The sequence below is a fragment of the Limanda limanda genome, chromosome 8, assembly GCF_963576545.1.
Source record: "Limanda limanda chromosome 8, fLimLim1.1, whole genome shotgun sequence".
NCBI classification, from domain to species: domain Eukaryota; kingdom Metazoa; phylum Chordata; class Actinopteri; order Pleuronectiformes; family Pleuronectidae; genus Limanda; species Limanda limanda.
The window spans coordinates 10,804,471-10,824,499 of record NC_083643.1 but is presented as its reverse complement, the minus strand read 5'-3'; the positions used below and the strand labels follow the sequence as shown (position 1 = coordinate 10,824,499).

Below are 20,029 nucleotides of genomic sequence, written 5' to 3'. Positions count from 1 at the left end.
CAGTGTATGATGATGCACATGTGTGTTCATGCACATTTTACATTATATTTAATACAGTTTGCCTCTTTTTTTATGCATCATCTGGGATTTTGCCCTGGAGTAAGAAAAGAAACTGGAGCCAAGACAGAGTTTAAATATTGGGTTGCCTGTTTTATTTTTTTCTCCACCTTAGGATTGATACAGAAGAACAAATAGAAGAGAGATGCAATAAAAAGCAATGAAATGAAAGGAGAATGTCATGCAGCTCCCCTGAGCCCAGAGAGAAGAGAAGAGGGATCCCTCTGAGTCAGCCTTGGAGTTTTCCTCCACCACCCCTCTTCCTCCTCCTCCCCCCTCCCACTATAATTTACATCACTCCCACCCTCCTTGCTTTCTCTTTTCTGTAGCTCTCTTCCTCTCCTCCCTCTTCTGACTCGACTGTCATTCACAAAAAAGCATTTGTTAAAAGATTTTTTTCTTAAATTTGACTATTTCATATCTTTTACTCTCTTTCCCTGTCTCTCTCTCTCTCTCTCTCTGTCTCTCTCTCTCTCTCTCTCTCTCTCTCTCTCTCTCTCTCTCTCTCTCTCTCTCTGTGTCTCACTCTCTCTCTCTCTCTCTCTCTCTCTCTCTCTCTCTCTCTCTCTCTCTCTCTCTCTCTCTCTCTCTCTCTCTCTCTCTCATACTGATGAGCCAGAGACTGCACCACTCCCTTGTCCTCTTACAGGCAGAAGAAGTCCTGGAAGGACGAACACACATCAAACCACGGCACATATTTCAGCGGTGTGACTGTCCCGCTTCCTTCTTATTTATTGGCTCTCTACTTCATTCACTCTTCTATATAGTCTGGAGTCCACTCACCCTTTTGGTTGCCCCTTGTCACCAATTCTATTGTATTTCCATGGACAGGATTTCAAGACACTGCTAGGTTGACGAGAGGGCCTGATTTTGTGTCCCTGCTTTTTGCAGATGATCTGGTTCTATTGGCTTTAGCAGGCAGCAAAAGGGGAATGCAGTAGGAATGAGAGGCAGAGACCCCAAGGTTGAAGCTGTGTTTTTTTGCTGTAAAAATGTGAATTGCAATCTCTTGGTTGAGATTGCTGCCTTAAGTAGTTTAAGTGTCTCAGGGTGTTTTCCACAAGTGAGGGGACAATCATGGGGGAGATGGATGGAGATTTATGCAGCATCAGCAGTAATGCAGGCTCTGTACCAGACTGTTTTGGTAAAGCTGAGCCAGAAGGCAACGTTTTCAATTTACCAGTAGATCTACGCTCTGGCCCTCAGTTGGTCATGAGCTTTGAGTAGTGACAGAAGTAATGAGAATGTGGATAGATGCCAGTGAAATGAGCCATTTCTGTTGGGTGGCTGGGCTCAGCCATGCATATATTCTTTGATTCATATATTATAACTAATCATGAACATCACTGCTGCAGAGCAGGGCGTGTTGTGTCCCTCTTGTTTCATAAAGATGCAGCTCACTCGCTCTGTCTACGATACTGAATTGAACCAAGGTTTAATAAAGAGTGCACAGATCCAAATCTAATAACAGCTCTACTTTGGTTATTGGAATCCTCTCCACACTCCTCTTCAAACACTTTGTTGCATGCTAATGCACATACACTCACATAGCTGTATAGGCAGAGTAATATACTGTCTTTATTCAGAAAACCTGGAGTAAAGACCATATTTCACATCATATTCCACCTTATGTACATGGAATGCAAAAAGATGCATGATTTCTTTAGAGGAAAACACAACGTTTAACAGAATAGGGAAATCCCCACAATGGAGCTGACCCAGAGGTCAGGAGCACAGGTATAATCTGAAATATTCACCTGAATATTCATCTTTATTATGTTTAACTCCAGGCCTAACATACGCTAGCATCTCTGCACTATAGTGTTTAATTACTCATTGCACTAAAGAAACACATAGGAAGCCGAGAAGCAGAGCAGCGGGTGTTGAGTGAACAGCAGGGAGCAGAATTGGGAATGTGTGTAGCTGAGGAACATATACAGTTGGATATGAAACTGCCCAAATGTATGTATGCCTGAAGACCACAGTTAAGTGGAGATGTAGAAAATTAAAAGGCGAGTGACATATTTTTTTTGAAAAGGCATTAAGAATTCAACACAGCACCTAGCGGGAAAAGGGGAACATCTGAACATAATTTTACCATGAAGCAGCACACTTGCTTCAGCAGTTGAGAATTAATAGGCGAACTAAGTAGTCACCTCCATTACATGATTTACTAATAGAACCATCAGAAGTGCACAGTGTTCCTGTGTTTTTTTTACAGCAAATCCACTGAGCAAAAGTCCTACCAGGGCATTTTATGGAAATCAAGCTGTATTTTGGTTTGGCAAGTCCTCCGTGGCTTCTCTGTTTGAATCAGTGTGAGTGCATCAGTGGCAGAACGCCATCAGCCTCTCTCAGCACAGTTGCAACTTTTATTTTTTTTGTTTCTGCAGAGTACAGGAGTGTGACGCACTGTTACCTGTGAACATATATACTCAGGAACACCAAGCTAAAGATGATGATGAAATCCTGTGTAAAATGCAAAACTGTCTCTGATTCTAACATCCAGTCAAATCAACTCCTCCTAATGTTAGGCTGGTGTACCTGATAAAATGAAGGTGTGTGTGTGTGTGTGTGTGTGTGTGTGTGTGTGTGTGTGTGTGTGTGTGTGTGTGTGTGTGTGTGTGTGTGTGTGTGTGTGTGTGTGTGTGTGTGTGTGTGTGTGTGTGTGTGTGTGTGTGTGTGTGTGTGTGTGTGTGTGTGCTGTCACTCATTCATTCATGGAAGTTACCCTCATCCTGTTTGAGTGAGAAACAAAGACGGTGGGAGGAGGAAGAAGAAAAATGAATGACTCAGCTCAAAGCAGAGAGAAGCAAAATAAGAATTAAAATGAGCTGAATCGGCCGTCTCACACACACTCACGCTCTCGAGCACAGATGCATTGAAGCTTGTGGGCAGGGTGTGTGAAGGGTATAAATAGTTCTGCATCCTCACTGATGCTATTTTTAAACCAGGAGTCGTGACTGACTTAACCAAGGGCAAAACTCAGGAGTAGCACACACACACACACACACAAACACACTCTAGAGAGGTGGAGAAAGAGAACAATACTGTACCAGACTTTTCACCAGACAGCAGACTTCTTGGACAGTCATGAATAACAAGGCACTTGTCAAAGCCCAGCTCTCTTCCTGTATCAGCTTGTGTCTCTTTAGTTGGCTCTCGTCTCTTTTTCATTGCTGAATGCAAGACGCTTTCCCTCACACTCTCTCCCTTTGTTCCATGTTCTATGTCTCTCTATTGTGATTTTCTCCTCTCTGGTTACAGTTTCATGCCTTTTTGTATGTTATTTCTATATAGCCTGAGAATTCCACTTTAATGGCCCAGTGGGATGATGTACAGTCTACTGCTGGAAACGTGCTGTGACTTTCTGTGAGGTCTTACAATAGAGTAGGTTATACAGAGTCAGAGAAGAGTTGGTCTACAGTAAACCGGAGCAGTTTGGGTTTAATTGTTAAAGATAAAAATGTGTTTACATTAGAGCTGTCAAACGATTAAAATATTTAATCGCGATTAATCGCATTTTGTCATAGTTAACTCGCGATTAATCGCAAATTTGTATCTATTCTGAATGTTCCTTCATTTATTATTTTTCCATAATTTTACTTTCGTTTTAAAGGGACTCTTACCTTTGATGCATTTTTACACTTTTTTTGGATAAGGTTAAATTGGTATTAATAAGGTAATGACACTCTAAAATGCAAGACAGACCCACCAGGAGTAAAAACAAACAATTATTTCACTCTCATAATATTTAGTGAAAACTTCAACCAATAAAATTCTTCGGACCGAAGGACCTTATTGGCCGACAGACCTGTCTGTTTGCTGCATGGACATGCAGGTTTTCCGTCTGCTTCTTGTGGCGCATTCGGGCCCGTCATCATATGTGAATGTAAATGTATATAACTTACCGGTGCTTCTGAATCCGAATCCATTGCTTTGGTAAACAAAAACTCACGTGCGTGCGCGGAGGCAGTAGGTTCTAAGTCTGCTTGTAAATAAAGTTTCTTCAAAAAAACACCGCGGATGGGAACGAGGGGGTGGGGCATTGGAGGAAGGCGGGATGATTTGAATGTGCTGTAATTCTCAAATGCAACAAAGGTAAGAGTCCCTTTAATGCTCTTATCAACATGGAAAAGTGGATTGGCTTGCTTTATGCAAATGTTTTATATTATTGAAAAACAGGGCGGTACAAAATAAAATTATAAAGTGCACATATCAGGTAAACAAGGACTCAGCCTATAGTGCAGTTAAACCATGGCTTAATATTTTCTTTTTTTCAAGTTTGCTGTGAACATAGCAGTCAGTCCTCTTATTTCAGAAACAATGAACCATAACAGTTAGGTTACCAATAAAAGGTAAGCCTACTACTTCTTTGCTTTTAAGCTAGCTACTCAAACAGACAAGCAACAAATAACAAACAAACAAAATACACAGGCAGGTGTCGGCCTACTTTGAAATAAATGAAACACAGAACTTTGTAGGGCTATTTGAGTCCTCCCCTTATTTGTGGAAAATGTATGAAATAAGAAGTACCCTATTTTTAAATAAATAAAAACATATAGCTGCAGCCTAATAGTGTAACGGACTGGGTTTATGTTTATGTTTGGTTTTGACGTATGCTCAGTAAAACACTGTTGAAGGAGCGCTCTGATGTCTGACAGTCAGTGAAGGGGTCTGGGTGGGACATGTGACTGTTTGGACCAATAGGATGGGGGGATCGGGGATCAATGAGGAAGTGAAGTGTTGATGTCTGCGAGAGACGGAGTAACAGCGAGAGGTGCACATGTTCGTGTAGAGGAAAATACCAGTTACTAAACCACGAAGAAGTTCCGTGTCCTGTGGGACGCTACAATAGCTTTAAAATATATATTTTAGGTGGCGAAATATTAAAACAAAAAGCGAGAGCAGGTCAGACTGGAGGCGAACACAGATACTGAAGCTGCAGCTGCAGCTCTGCTTTAACTCGAGTTAAAAAAATTGACGGCGTTAAAATGGGTTTGCGTTAACGCCGTTAATAACGCGTTAAACTGACAGCCCTAGTTTACATGTATGCGCAGATGTTGGTGGATGTCAGTGTGCGGAAAAATACAGAAACTGTCAACAATTACTAAAGGAGATGACAATTTATCGAGTATTCTCCTGCTTTCATACAAATGATAAACTGTTCAATGCATAAACAAACGTGCGTGCGTGTGTGCGTGTGCGTGTGTGTGTGTGTGTGTGTGTAAGCGTATGGTGTGCCTGTGGAGGTGATTATGAATCAGTTTGGTAGGTCTCTACTTAGTGACTGAGTCGAAATAGGCCTGATTGTGCAGCAGAAAGAAAATCTGGTGTCCAGCTGAGGTGTTGATTGCTTTATGTGGTGAACTGCTGTTTAGTCAAGCCCCAATAGATCTCTATAGAGGGAACAGAGAGGGGGGGAATGCAGTTTATTTTTTGCATTGAAGCAGCTCTTCTTAAAAACGTTTTATCTCCATGATATGCATGAAATTGACTCCTGCCTACTGCAGATTAATGTATTTATTTTCCAAGATGAAAGCTGTACATCTCATCGTAAAAATTTGTCCAGGAGGCATCCATTAAATATTTAACTACATTCTTCATTTTGACCTCGTATTTTGAGCTCCTCTCATATTTTCCAAAACTCGGAAATGTAAATTTTGAAATAATCTTTCTGTGTCAATTAGCACCTTCAATTCGAACAGACCTTGCCTGTCCTTCTCAATCAGAACTCTACTCTTTTGAATCTAGAACACCCCCATCAAATACCAGGATCCAACTACAGCAGAGGTGGGCAACCTTTTCCCTCTCAAGGGGGAAATGCAGATTTCAAAATATACTTTATTGGCCAAACTTGTTTTTTTTTCTCCTCAATATCCTGAGCCATATCACTTGTCCTTCTTTCTTTGAAAGAAACTGACACTTTAGAAAAATTTTACTTTGTCGGGTGTTCTCAGCTCCCCAGCAAGTAATTTCCTCACAAATTCTCCCTCTCAATGAGAGTTCACATTCACAACCATGAGGCTTCTAGTTCTTCTTGAGACATTACTGTTATCATAAACTTTTCAACAACTTCTTAGCCCCTTTTCCACTACAATCTATTACGTAGCTGTCCACATGGCAGTGGTCCCAAAATGGTCTGCTTGGAAAAAAACATCATCATGGCGCACATATTGTAAATCCTCGTAAGTGCACAGACATGCACTGTTTGAGTTCCTTCCTGCCACTTGGCTCCTGTGAGCCCACATCTGATTCAGCACAGGGACAGTTGTCATGCCAACAAAGTGCTGGCAAGCACCAAAACAGAGTAGCAGTGTCAGGTATATAGACTACTCGTGCAGCAGGGGACTCACGGACATACTGCATGTGCATGCGTTTTTGCTGTGTAGGCTATAATGGAGTGTGTGTGGCTGTTGTTTAGTTTGTGCCAGATATAAAGTAGAGCCAATAACTGAGAGTCATAGTATTTGACCTTCACGAACAGATGTATTTTGAATATATGGTATAACTTAACGCTGTAATTTAGCAAAAATGTCAATCTTAGCTATTTGATTGAGAACTTCTTAAGAGTGTTGATGGAAGATGAAAATTAAGAGGGAAGGATGTGGTATGGGTCAGAAAAAACTGTTTGGTTCTGATCCAGATCCTGGAGGGGATCAATGAATTTCTTCTCAATTCCTTTTTAATGACAAGATTTTCCACATTTCTCGATTTAATTCATGGAGCTTGATAAAACAATCCGGTATGTTTAGGAGTATTATATCTATGTTTGTTTCTGTAATTTTGTGCTAATGTTTTTGGGGTTCATAGGGGGACTGTTGGGTCATTGTGGAGATATGAACTCCACTAGAGAGGATATTTGTATGAACATATGTACGTGTATGTGGAAAAACCTCCATGATGAACAGATGTATGTATACTGTATATCGTAGTCTGTAAAATAGTGTTTTTCTGTCCATTTTGTTGGATAATAGTGTCAGGGACCAGAAATTGATTAGACATGAGGGGGATGAGGGACGAGATCGAGGTGAGCCTAGATTCTCAATCAGAGATCTCACCTTTTCTTTCATTTCGGTCAATTGGAAAACAAAACACAGAGACAAAGAAGGGGAGTATACAATTACAGAGAAATCGTTCAAAAAAACAGAGATGGAAAAGTTGTGTATAGTAAAAAAAGACAACAGTAAAAAAATAATGGGGGAAAAAAAATTGAGGGTGTCTTTTCTCAAGAGACAGGCAGGGTAAAGTTGAGTTAAGCTGAGATCAGAGAGGGATCAGTTCACGTATCCTCTGTGTGCTGAGTGTCATGTTTTTTTTACTGCAGCGAGTCAATAAACAGCCGTACTCCCCCCCACACTCTCCTCTCTAAGCTAGTGGACTATATGTTCAGCCTGGCTGAGCTTTCTAGTTGTTAGCTCGGTTTGCGAGTAAATATTGTAATTTTATCATTATGGGGCAAGCTAACTTTGATATTTAGTAGTCAAAGTTAGTTGTTCTTTAGCAGTAACGTGAGGAACAATTTGGAAGGATGACTTATTTACTTGGGAAAGCCACTTTAAGGAAATGCTTTAAAAATGAAAGCCAGTAAATGTTTTACTTTGGCCCAACATTTAGGCTTTAATTATATAATATGCTCGGAGAGAAGAAGGCAGGACGAAATCTATGTTGTGAAAGGAATGTTTTAGGGTTCATTTAAAAATGACTGATCACACAATGAAACTAGAGTCCATATCTCCAAGGCTCAAGAGTCCCCTTATTAAACAACATTTGAACATTTATTGGGTTCTTACCATGTACAGAGTATTTTTTTTTTAATCCTGCTAACAACAAACAAACACAGTTGAAAACATAATCTCCAAGGCAGAGATAAAGAAACACGCTCTGCCGCTGTGGCCTGTTTCTATATGAGTGTCACTGAACAGGACGTAGATGGACTTAACTTTTAGGTGATTTAGGATATGGGGCAAAGAGCAGTAAGTCCCTGACAAAACAATGTGTTCTACAGCGAGGAACCATGTGAATGAATGGTATTGTGTCACAAGATGAAGTCCAGCTGGTTGCTCCTCGTAGTCCTCCAGGTTACATCACTGTGACATTTCCCCATCCCAGAGTAGAATGTAGTTTGGAGGAAGTAGACGACATGATTTAGCAGGATGTCTGCTGGCTGCAACATCATACTGTCGTATCCTAGCAACCGGTTTAGAAGAGGGACTCGCTCAAGCAAGGCTTCAGTTCCAGCTGGTGATATCTGAGGAGTGTGTGTTATTGTGTTGGTATAACAGTGTGACCACGCTGGCTCAGTCCAGCAGGGAAGATCAATATCAACTCTACATTCATCTCTCATAAACTTAGAGGACATGTTTCTTCCCTTCAGCCCTTTTCTACCTCTTTTTTATTTATGGCATTGTGTTTTTGGATCTCGGGAACACCTCAAAGGAATTTCTTCTCATCGACACAGAGTTACAGATTTTTGTGGTCGTAATGTAAATGATTTGTTTCATTTTGCCCAAAAAAAACACTTAATACTGCACCTTTTTATTGAATTTCTCTGAACTACATATATAATGTCGGGACAAACATGGATGTGAACTGCAACTGGACCGTTTGGTGGAGGCAATACTTCTACTTTCTGTTCACATTCTCTTGATTTTATATCTCTGTCTTCAAATTATTAAATGAAAGAATTTAACCTTATTCCTCAAGTACTTCAGGAAGGTAAATTAGTTCCAGACCAATTTTACTGTATCAGTAAACTTTGTGTTTCTGTATTTATAAAATTGAATCTTTCACTCTCCCTCACTCTTGTCACCTTCCCTCTCCCTGACTGCACATTCCTCTTTTATTTATCAACCTAGAACATAAAGACCTTAACACCTCCCTCTGCTACAGTAATGGCCCTTTGTCCTTTTTTGTATTTTCTCCAAGACTCTTTTGGATGCACAAGGTTGATCCACAGGCTCACCTTGAAAGCAGCTAGGTTTATTTTATGACAACATTTGAGTGAATTAACTCCCTCCCATTCTCTTCCTCTGTCTGTCAGTGCTGAGTATCGGAGAAGGAGGTTTCTGGGAGGGCACGGTTAAAGGAAGGACCGGATGGTTTCCAGCAGACTGTGTGGAAGAAGTTCAGATGAGGCAGTTTGACCCTCGGCTGGGTAAGTACTGTGTTGCATAGCTCTGTCCATGGTGCTGAAAAGCAAAGTTATAGTCCCATAGCTCTCCCCATTGTATCATAACATCTGCTCTTTGAATTTCTCATTAAATGAGTGAGAAACGTTAATATATTAAAAGATTAATGTTTTTGTCTCAGAGAATTTAAGTTCCTTAAATAAGGAAACATTTTCTGTAAGTTTATTGAGAAACATGAACTATTTATTCTTATTCTACCTTATTTTGCTGATCATTCTTACTTTTCAAATTTATTTATATTTAATATTTTCAAATTAACCAGCTGTGTCATTGCAATGACACAGTAGCTATGGCTCCCCCCGCTGCTACCACCTGCTGCCATCAAAATTTAAATATTGATTTGAATGAGGAATTTCGATTAAGGATTAAATGATATGGGAATTAAATTGGGAATGGGAATGACAAGAACTGTGTTTGGCACACAACTCACCTCAGACCATTGATATGTATGTACATGACAACTTACTGTATACACTTAAAGTGTGCGTCCTCGACTCTATTTTGGGAGGCTTTAAATGTAACGTTTTAATATTGTGACTGATCAGTGTATTCCTGTTTTAACAAGATAGTCAATGTAGATAGGTTGCCTAAACACTGCCTAACACTGAGCCCTCTCAAATACTCACAAGTGACAGTCAGGATTTACTGACAGTCCTTAGAGACTAGACTTTCCTTCTTCAATAGTTGACATTTGACTTGTTATGTTGACAACCAGCTGTTTCTAAATGGGACACTTAATTAGTGCTTAATCATATGCAGGCGCACTGGAAAGGTCGAGCAGTTTAGCTTTTGCTAAAAATATGTCCACGGGTTCAGCAATCAAGGGACATATTTAGCAAATGTAATAGCGAACTGCTAGTAAAATGTCATATTAACATTTCATTATACGCTTTCACCTGCCTTGCTTATATTCACTTACGAAAATCTAGAGACTTATGACACAGTTCAAGTTGGTGTGGAAGATTGCACAGTTAAATAATTATGTTTACCTATTATCAATATGGGATATGATGCATTCAAGGATTATTTACATTTCATTTACTCTCATGAAGTTCAACATCAGTTTGTTCTCTAAGTCTGTGAAGAGCTGCCTTAGAATGAGCCTGAACTTGAATTAAAGATGTTTAATGAGAAGAAAGCAACCATGTAATAGTTTGCACTCTTAAGAAAAGGGAGCTTCTTTTCCTTTGCCCAATAATTCACATAGAGTATTGACCGAAATGCACCATGGCTTATTAAACATGATTATTTTCCAAATGAGAAATCAATACGTAATTTCATTTGTAGATTAGTTGATGTATTTTGATTTACTTTTTTTAACCTTGAGACAAAAAGGAAAAAATCACAACATGAATTGCTGCCGTTGAAATTTGTTTGCTGATGTCTTCTATCATTGGGTCGTTAAACACTACTTCACAACTGATCCCATATAGTCCTGCAACCAACCATCTAGTAAGCAAACAAATTAATACCACTTTAACCAATAAAAGAGTATAAACGCTTTAGTTCTGTTTAAAGATATTAAACATTTTAAGGAGCTATTTTTGGTGGATTATCTTCCATATTACAAATGTTTGCTGACCATGATGAATCTTCCATCCATGCAGCTACGACAGCTTTGAATGAAACCCTGTGTAAACCATCGGGAGTACATCAGATTAATGTGACCACATCCCCGTTTAGACTGTTGTTTAATTAGCAGATGGCACATTTCTTCGCTGTGGTCTCAGTTCACCAACATGTGCAGCACTCACACTGGATTTAAATTCAGTGCAGCATCAAAAACTGCCGTAATGAAAAACATCTGGTCACTGTGCGAAAAAGTTTGCAGAGATGGGAAATTTTCCAGCGAGCACATACAATATATCAGACATAGGACAAGGATAAGTTTGTCATAAATATCTCTCTGTTCCTTGTGTGTTTCTCATGCATCTCCTGAGAACTATTTCTGGAGCAATTGGGGCATTTTCCCTTTTTAAAGGGTTGTTGAGCGATTGAGGTTACCCCAGAGTAGGTGTGAAGAGATGAGAAAGGCCAGAATCTCTAAATACTCCATTTAAATGCATTGTGAGAAAAAGATAGGGGAAGGTAGGAAAGAAAGGGCCAGATAGTGAGGGAGACGGATGGTGGAGCATACTCTAAAGGACAGCAAAGTGGAGACGGCGGAGCGTGTCTTCCAGAGAGGTAGAGAGAAATAGAGCGAGTGGAGTGAGATGGGCCTGATATTGGCTGCACTCACTCATAAATCCTGAAAAATTCCGAACCTCATATCCTTTTCTCCAGAATAAAAAAAGCGTTTTGTGTTTCCTCTGTCCTGCATCTCCAACACAACGTGGTGTTGTTCCACTTGGATATTAAACTAGGAAGTTGTAATCAACATACATTTATTCTCACTACGATTAAAGAGGCTCTTAATTCACCATCCAGACCACCAGGCACCTTTACAGTGGGACCTTTTGCTGGTTTTACAGTTGGTTAGATCTTTTTTAATCTAAAGTCCTGTTTAATTGTTTCTCTTATTTTGCTAATTCCCAATAAACTCTGGGACGTTATTCTAAATAGGTAATTCAATCGGATGCAATTTTAGGTGGCTTGCATCATATAGAACCAAGGAATACTATGAAGAGATATGTTTTAATGACATATGACAAAGAATGGCAGGAAACTCAATATAGCTCTTTTTTCAGTACGCCATCTCTTCTTTTACTGGTCCAATCAAATTAGGGGAATTTGACTTTAATATAGAAATAGTCCACCCCCAAACCATTCTAATCAGAAATACATTTCAAATTGAAAACTTCAAGTACTATTGTTTTTTTGGTGAAAGGTGATTGATTATAACTCTGTGTAAGGCATTTTAAAGCTAATCCCATGCTCATCTATAGATTAATCAGCAGTGATACAGAGGCAAAATAGCACAGGACTACACAACAGACACTCTTGACACACACTGAAACACACACAGTTGTTTATCTAAAAGCAACCACTGAGGCATCACTGACAGGGCAAAATGTCTCAGCCTAGTGAAGCAGGAAAGACAGCCCTGTCAACAATTAAGTAACCCAAATACTACTGCGCTCTCTCTCTCTCTCTCTCTCTCTCTCTCTCTCTCTCTCTCTCTCTCTCTCTCTCTCTCTCTCTCTCTCTCTCTCTCTCTCTCTCTCTCTCTCTCTCTCTCTCTCTCTCTCTCTCTCTCTCTCTCTCTCTCCCCTCCTCCCCCCCGGCTCTCTCCCCCCTCTGCCACTGTACACCGCCCATAAGTCATGATTCTGAAAGTGCTATTTCTCTTTATCTCAGTTTTGCCTTCATCTATTTCCTCTCCTCCCTGCCAGGTTTGAAAGAGCAATGATAGAAAAGGGAAAAAACAAAAATATTAGGTGATGAAAAAAGCGGTTTCGGTGTTGGGGCAGCAAGTGGGGATAGGGGAAGGCGGCTAGCGAGCAAAAGAGGACAGAGAGTGAAAGAGAAAGGAAGCAGGTGACCATATGAACGAGGTCACCGACTCTCTCGGCTGTTATCTGTCACTACGCTGCTCTTCTCTCTCTCGCTCTCTCTCTCTCTCGGCACGGCCGGAGCTACCTGCAGCCAGCAGTTCATCTTCCGCTGCTGCTCGAGGGGACAGAGGGAGGGAGGAAAGACAGATGCAAAGTGTAGCTGTCACAGGGAGGAGAAATGGGAAAGAAGGGGGCACGAGCGGCTGATGGGGAAAATGAGGGCAAAAAGCAAAGGCCATTGATTGAATTCATTAAGAGCACAATGAGTGATGCGGTGGTTAACACTGCTGTGGGCAAATGGCTGATATGCGCTAGTGTTGGGGAGGTGTAGAGTTTTTATAAATCAGTTTACTGTTTAAAAAAATAACAGTATCACTGTGCCCCTCATACTACTGAGAGTCCATTATGATTCTAAAAAGCTGTTTAAATCTTTGAATTGAACCTGAACATCTGTACTCACCCGGCGAACATCTCACTGCCGCTCTCACAAACACACTGCACACATGCTGCTTCCCTGTATGTGGGGGTTAATGGAAAATGTTTACTCATGGCAATGGAGGGGATAATGATGTGAGTATTAACTGCTCTTCTCTTGCTAATGATGCTACCATATTGCCAGCGGCCACTCATTTTCAGCAGTAGGTCTGTTAATCTACATTCTGTCGGGATCATACAGGCCCCCCCAAACGAAAGACCCCACCCCCTCACGCTGTTAGCCTCCTGATAAAAAAAATAATTCTACCAAATGTTAAATGAAAGATTTTTACCAGCCCTAGATTCCATTATATCAGCCCTCCTTTTTTACTTTGAGTCCCCTGCAGCCACAGATGTCCTTATAGGACCTTCCCACACACACACACACACACACGAACAGAGCAGAATAATGTGTAATTTTTCTATGTGATGGGATAAGCAATGCTTGATTTCTCAATGGTTTGATATCTTAACAAGCGTGCAAACTTTTATTTCTTTTCTCTTTGTGCTCGTTCACCCGCTCCCCTCACACCGCGGCACAGTTGAATGACTCACAGCCGCATGAATCAGCCCAGTCAGATCCAGCCTGGGCTATTTTTAGCCTGCCCATTAAGAAGTTTTGGAGTGTGTCTGCACTCCTCTAGAATGCTCAAACATCAGTGTTGCTGCGGCAGCTGAGACTGACATGGGCAGAGCAAAGTCGGAGGGTTACGGTGGAGGACAGTGGTAAGGAGGGATGGGAAGATGGTGTAATGGATTGGTGAGGGATCATATAGGAAGTCATCTGGACAAACCTGTGAAGCTAACAAGCGTAGTTTCTGTGTGGGCTTCTTTGTAGTTTGGTTCTTCCCCGCTCATGTCCGGGGTGCAAGGTCAGTAGTTTTACTGCTATGAAGATGGATCTCAGTCATTATCTGAGCCTGTTAAATTGTATTTCTATTTGTTGGCACTTTCTCAATAAATTGCACAATATTTATTTTGAACTTCTTCGAACATTGTCACCTCATAAGGGATACTGAGAGCTGTATTTTGTAGTTTGTACAATTTAAGCCTAATGTACGCTATGCTATTGAAACATTAGTCAGAGATTTTCTTGACATGGGAAGAGTAAGAATGTTGTAATAGCCACATTCTGTGGGGCTTTTTAATCAGAAAGCCATTCTGTTTCAAGTGAACACATGCAACAACAGAGGACATTCATACAAAGGCTTGTGACAATATTAACGTATTAATCAATGAGTCATATCACTCAGGGAGAAGAGTGCTCTTGGGGAATTTGGTCAAAGGAACAGATAAAAGAAGATATTCTCACAGGCAGCTGTGTGGATGCTAGAAATAGAAGAGCTATAGTCAAATAATACATATTGTATATACTGCAAGTTAATATTTGATTTGTGTCTTCGTAGCCGGTACATTTTTATCTAGTGATCGTTGTTAGTTAACATTTTTTTCAGTTTGTCTTTTTATCAGCCTTTTTAGTACAGGCCCAGTCTTCAACCTTCTCTTACATAACAAATATTTATATTTTCATGGAAGGCCAGTCACACTGATAACATGTTGATAAAACCTGCTTCTTTTTTATCACACCTTTTCTCTTTGTTTACTCTGGAGGAGACTGGAAATATTTTTTATTTCTCCCCTCTTATTCTACATATTCTTAGAAAGCGTGCAGGCTTGAGGCTTAAGGGTGGCTGAACTCAGTGGCACCTCAACAGGAGCTGGGAAATGAGAATACATTTAATGCATTGCGTTGAATGTACAGGCTTAAACTCATTGTGATTTTTCAATATTATGTATTTTCATTATATTTTATGTATGATGTATGCTATTTGATTCACAAAACTAGAAAGTTGAAGACTGATTCTGTGATGTGGTGAAATGAAAAATCCTGAGTCGATCATTTCATAGAAATATCAGATATAGTTTTGATCCAGCGTGTCCTCATTCCTCATCAAGCCTGCTTGTGCACCAACTGTCACTTTATCTCTTTATTGTAGCAGCGATTCTGCATTTTATGTCCTGTTGTTCAGATTTATTCAGTTGGTACTTTCACAGTTTTCAAAGATTAAACTGAGCAAACTCGTAAAAATAAAGGAAACAGAAATGCATTTACCTTTTAGTAAGAAACTACTCTCAGTTAAGTTCTCTCATGGAGCCATCAGTTTGTACGTACGGGCCAAGACTGCAAATCACATTGATAGTGTGTTTAGTCAGTTACTCTCTAGTGGTGACTTGTAAAATGCCGAGTGAGTATGCAAATGCTGACACCACAGAGCAGTGTCTGCGTATGGGCATGCAAATTGACTTTCTCTGGCCTTTTTTTACGTGCACATGTTTATACACATGCACACACTTCGGTTATTGTCTATACTCCATGTGGAGTCAGCAGTTAAATTAGCAGAGCCAACTAATCCATCTCATGAGAAAGAGATAGTGAGTATGGCTTACGGGTTGAAAGACATGTCTCTGGTATTAAGGTTTAGCTGAGTCAGCATTACAGAGGGCCAGTTCAAGAGGAGGTCTGCTGTTTAACCCTGTAAAAAAAAAAAAAAATCCACAGTAAGTGTCCTACAGTGACACATCTCAAGGTGTTAGTGTGTGTTTTTGTGTGTGTGTGTACTTGTCGTTTGTTTGTTCGCAGCAGAGTGATGGCCACTATCTGATACTTTTCATCAGGAGTCAGTGGAGTGTGTTGAGCTATCGCTCGCCATATCTCTCTCTCTCTCTCTCTCTCTCTCTCTCTCTCTCTCTCTCCCTCCTTTCCCTCCTTTCCTCCCTCCCTCCCTCTTTCCCTCTCTGGAGGACAGAGCCGTATCAAATCATAATAGATGGCAATGATATTTGAACAATGAATCAAAGCTGTATCAGGTCTCACAGAGGAGCAGAGACATATCACTTCTGACAGGTGCCGCATTGGATGACAGAAGGTCACATACACTCTCACACACACACACGTACACAAAAACAAGCACATATACACATGGGCAGGTTTTCTACATTTGTCTCAAAGTGAAGTCTATTTCACAGCATCGTGGCTGCTCTTGCTCACTATACTTACCTGCAGCAGTCGTTTTCTCCAGTATGCTGTCAACACATTTGGTCAAATCATTTTGTTTACAGTTTGACCAGCCTGACTGAAAACTATAACTGCTGTGGGATGTCACATCACAACATGTCATAACCCACAGAGCAACTTACTCAGCAGAGACTGAGCATGATTTATCACCAACGTTTACAACTGTTTCACTCTCCTTCTCTCCATTGTCTACCAGCATCACTTTCCCACTTTCCTGAGCAGCTCAGAAAACTTTTGTTTTCAGTTCAAGATTGTAACTGACAATTTAGTTATTTTGTCTTCAAGAATAGCAACCATGATTTTCCAAGGCACATCAGTTAGAAGCACGTATCTGTCCAAACCTAACCAACTGTCAGAGAGAGACATTTGTGTCGGATCCTTCGCCAACGTAACCGTACCGAACAACAGCTTGACCTGTCCGCAGCCATCAGGCTCAGGTCGGATATCAACAAGCTTATCAGTAAGATTGGAAGAACCTCAGGATGGTGTCACTTTACAGTTAATGATTTGCCAATTGACCACCACAATATTTTTAAACATAAAGTAATATACTCTCATACAGCTGAGCTGACAGTGACAGTCGCCGGTAAAGGAACACATAAGGCTACTGAATTAATCAGTGACATTGATAGTTCAGTTCATTCAATTCAGCTACTGATACTGATACAGTTGTTCCTGTGCTGAACACTTATACTCTCCTGCTCTCTTTCCTTTCCTTGAATATGTATTTGTTTGTCTTAGTGCAACTTCGCTTGTCTTGACCTCAACTCAAAGGCGTGTCATGATAAACAATCCCAGTATTTGAAGAGCCTGTAGAGCAGTTTCTTCTTGTTTTCTGAATTTGACTGAATTATTCAAGGCTTCTTCCACTTTGACAGAGCGGAAGTATTTATAGGCGTTGGTCTCTGCCTCTGACACTTACACCTAAACAACAAGCTTTCTGAAGGCTCTTCAACAAACCAACCAATTCTGAGTCAGAGGAGGAGTAAGAAAGGAAGCAGTGATGTGAAATATACGCTGGAAGCTGAAATGGAATAGGACAGTTTTCTATGGTACTCGTCCAGGAAGTCTAAAACTAGGATTGACATTTAGCTTTAAGTGCTTTTAGTCTCTAGGTGAGGATGAGAGTGATACCAGGCCCAGCTCCAAGAGACAGACAAGTGTCACGGTTAAGGTATAACTTCCTGGTGAAAGTCTTAGGGCGGGAGTTGTAAAGTAAAAAATATGGACTGTTGTCAAGTCATGGTGTCAGATGTGCCAGTGCTGTGTAGCAGAATAGACAGAGTTGTAACAGTCGTGAAGGCAGAACGATCGATCTACACGTGTCATGAGCTGTATTGGGGTAAGTTGTTCTCTGCACACAATTCTTTGCACTATTCTTATAGTCAGGACACTAAGCAGACAGCTCACTTATAGTCACACTGCATGTAACGTGGTGTCTCGGGGGATATAAAATACTGCCTTTTGTAAATGTGTAAAACTTGCAATGTGACTCAGCATAAGGGGAAGTGTAGTAAAAGACAGTGGCATAGTGTCTGCAAGCGTACAAGCGTTTCTATTTTTAGAAGACGAGGCTGTGCAATACTACAAACTCAAGTGACTGTGACTGAAAATACACACAGTAGCCCAGGGGAACCTGTCTGACTGCTCGTCAAATATAGATTTCACGATTAAGAACTTATCAGAGGGCTTTCCAATCATTTGTCGACATTCCCCATCATTTCCCTCCTCTTTATCTCCCTGCTACAAAGGGAACGCTGTTTTGTTTCATATTGGAACAATGTTATGTTTATGATGAAGGATTCTTACTCATGTGTCCATTTTAATATAGATATGTCATGATAATCAAGTAAATCTCATTCCTCAAGTGACCTCCTGTCATTTAATGAAATAAGAGTTGGTAGATGTGCGATTTTAACTCATAACTCTCACACTCGATAGCTTTGATGAACTCTTTTCCTTTAGTGCAGCATTATTATATCTAATCTCATATTCTATTTAATTAAAAGCCTGTCTTCCCAACAGACCAGTGCTAGCAGTGGCATTGTCTTATTCTGTACTTTTAACAAAGCATCTTGTTAGATTGTGACTGCTCAGACTCAAAGGAGGTGGTTCAGTTTAAAATCTCTGAACTCACTCTCTCCCTCTCTTTTTCCTCCTTTCTTGGCTTTTTAGACACTTAGTCTTGCTATGTGAAAGGTGCAATAGAGAAAACTTGAATCAGCTTACATTAACCCAGCATGCAATCTCTTAGGATTGTGTAAATATTGTTGTTTGGGAACTTAAGACAGCAGCTCAGTTCATGTCACGGTTTTACTGTGCTTGTGACTGTTCCCTAAACTTAGTCATGCATTTGATTCATTGTTTATTTGGCTACCCCCAGGGTTAGTAACAGCTAAACAGAAGAGCAAATTATGTATCTGTTCACAGCAACCAAATATTCGTGCATTGTTTTAATAAAGACATCAGTCAAAATGATTGCAGCCACAATCTGATTTCATGCTTCGTATGGCACAAAACTAGTTTTCCAGATCAACAGCGGGCCACAGTAAAACTTGGTCCCTTGTTGAGGAGTTTGGCATTTGCAGCCTGTTGTCTGCAGCTCTTCATCTAACATTTCCCTGTGGCTGATTCTCCTTGCTCTATCGTTTGCTGCAATATTTTGAATTGATGTACTCCTGTGCAGTAATCCATGGCAACTAATACATAGACACTGTATAATACACTTTTGCGGGTTGGGTTGTGCTCGAAATGAATTATTTTTTTACACCATGTTCTCCATTTTCCAAATGACCACACTCAAAGGGAAGGTGACAAACCTGCAGTCATAAGCCCCTGTAACACAGAGACTGGGAGAGCATGCACTCTGAAATCACACATTTGGGTGTCATTATGCCATCTTACATGGTTTAGTGTAAACAAGCAAACACTGCATAATAAGGGATCTTCTTAATGACAAAGTAGTGGGATATCCGTTAAAAGGGCAGGAGAGAGGGGGGAGTGGTGGCAATCCATTCAATATTAGCATAATATGCACGTTTTCAGACTCACTGGAAGGAACTTATCAGAACTTTTTTGCTGGATACAGACTTTTAAACTCTATTGTCATCTACAACCTTAACCCCATGGAGTTGGTTTTGTTTCAGCTTAATTTGTTCTCCCTGTATTCCCAGTCTGGCATGCTTTGTTTTTTCCTTCTCATCTTTCTATGTTTGGGAACTCCCTACTTCCCAGTTAATTAAGTTCCCCTACATTTGCTTTATCATGTCCATCTATGCAGAAAAATGGCTTGATTTGAAGATTAAGTCGTGCATCCCACTCACATCAAAGATATGTGCTCACGCAGTTTTAGTTTTTTTAGCTTTTAGGCCTTTGCACATCAATGGCGATGCAAATCAATCAGAATCGCATAGAATAGTGAAAGATTTAGAGTTGAATTTTGACACAATTTAGTGAATAAAAAAGGATTGAGATAAATTGCGCCTCCGAAAGGAAAGATGGAATCTACATCAAGTGATGATGATCTGGTACTTTTTACTAAAGGACAAAATATCTCGGTAAACCCAATATTAATGAAGAGAGGAGAACTACTTGGTTCAGGAGCTTTAACTGTGCACCAGCTGCTTCAGGATTATTTCAGGATATCTGTCGGACTGTTGGAAGAACTGCTGCAACAGCTGGCACCAAGAAAAGAGTTTCTTCTTCAGTATTTAGTTTGACAAAGGTCCAGTTTGTTT

The 20,029-nt window shown here is 40.4% G+C and overlaps 1 protein-coding gene across 3 annotated transcripts in view; it reads left to right on the top strand.

Moving 5' to 3' along the window:
- The window catches only part of shank3a (SH3 and multiple ankyrin repeat domains 3a), a 128,824-nt gene that overhangs the window by 81,096 nt on the left and 27,699 nt on the right, over positions 1 to 20,029 (top strand). For all 3 annotated transcript variants that reach the window (XM_061076117.1, XM_061076114.1, XM_061076115.1), the window contains exon 13: positions 9,101 to 9,214. In XM_061076117.1, the coding sequence (XP_060932100.1) occupies positions 9,101 to 9,214 (114 nt within the window). The remainder of the gene's footprint in view (positions 1 to 9,100; positions 9,215 to 20,029) is intronic.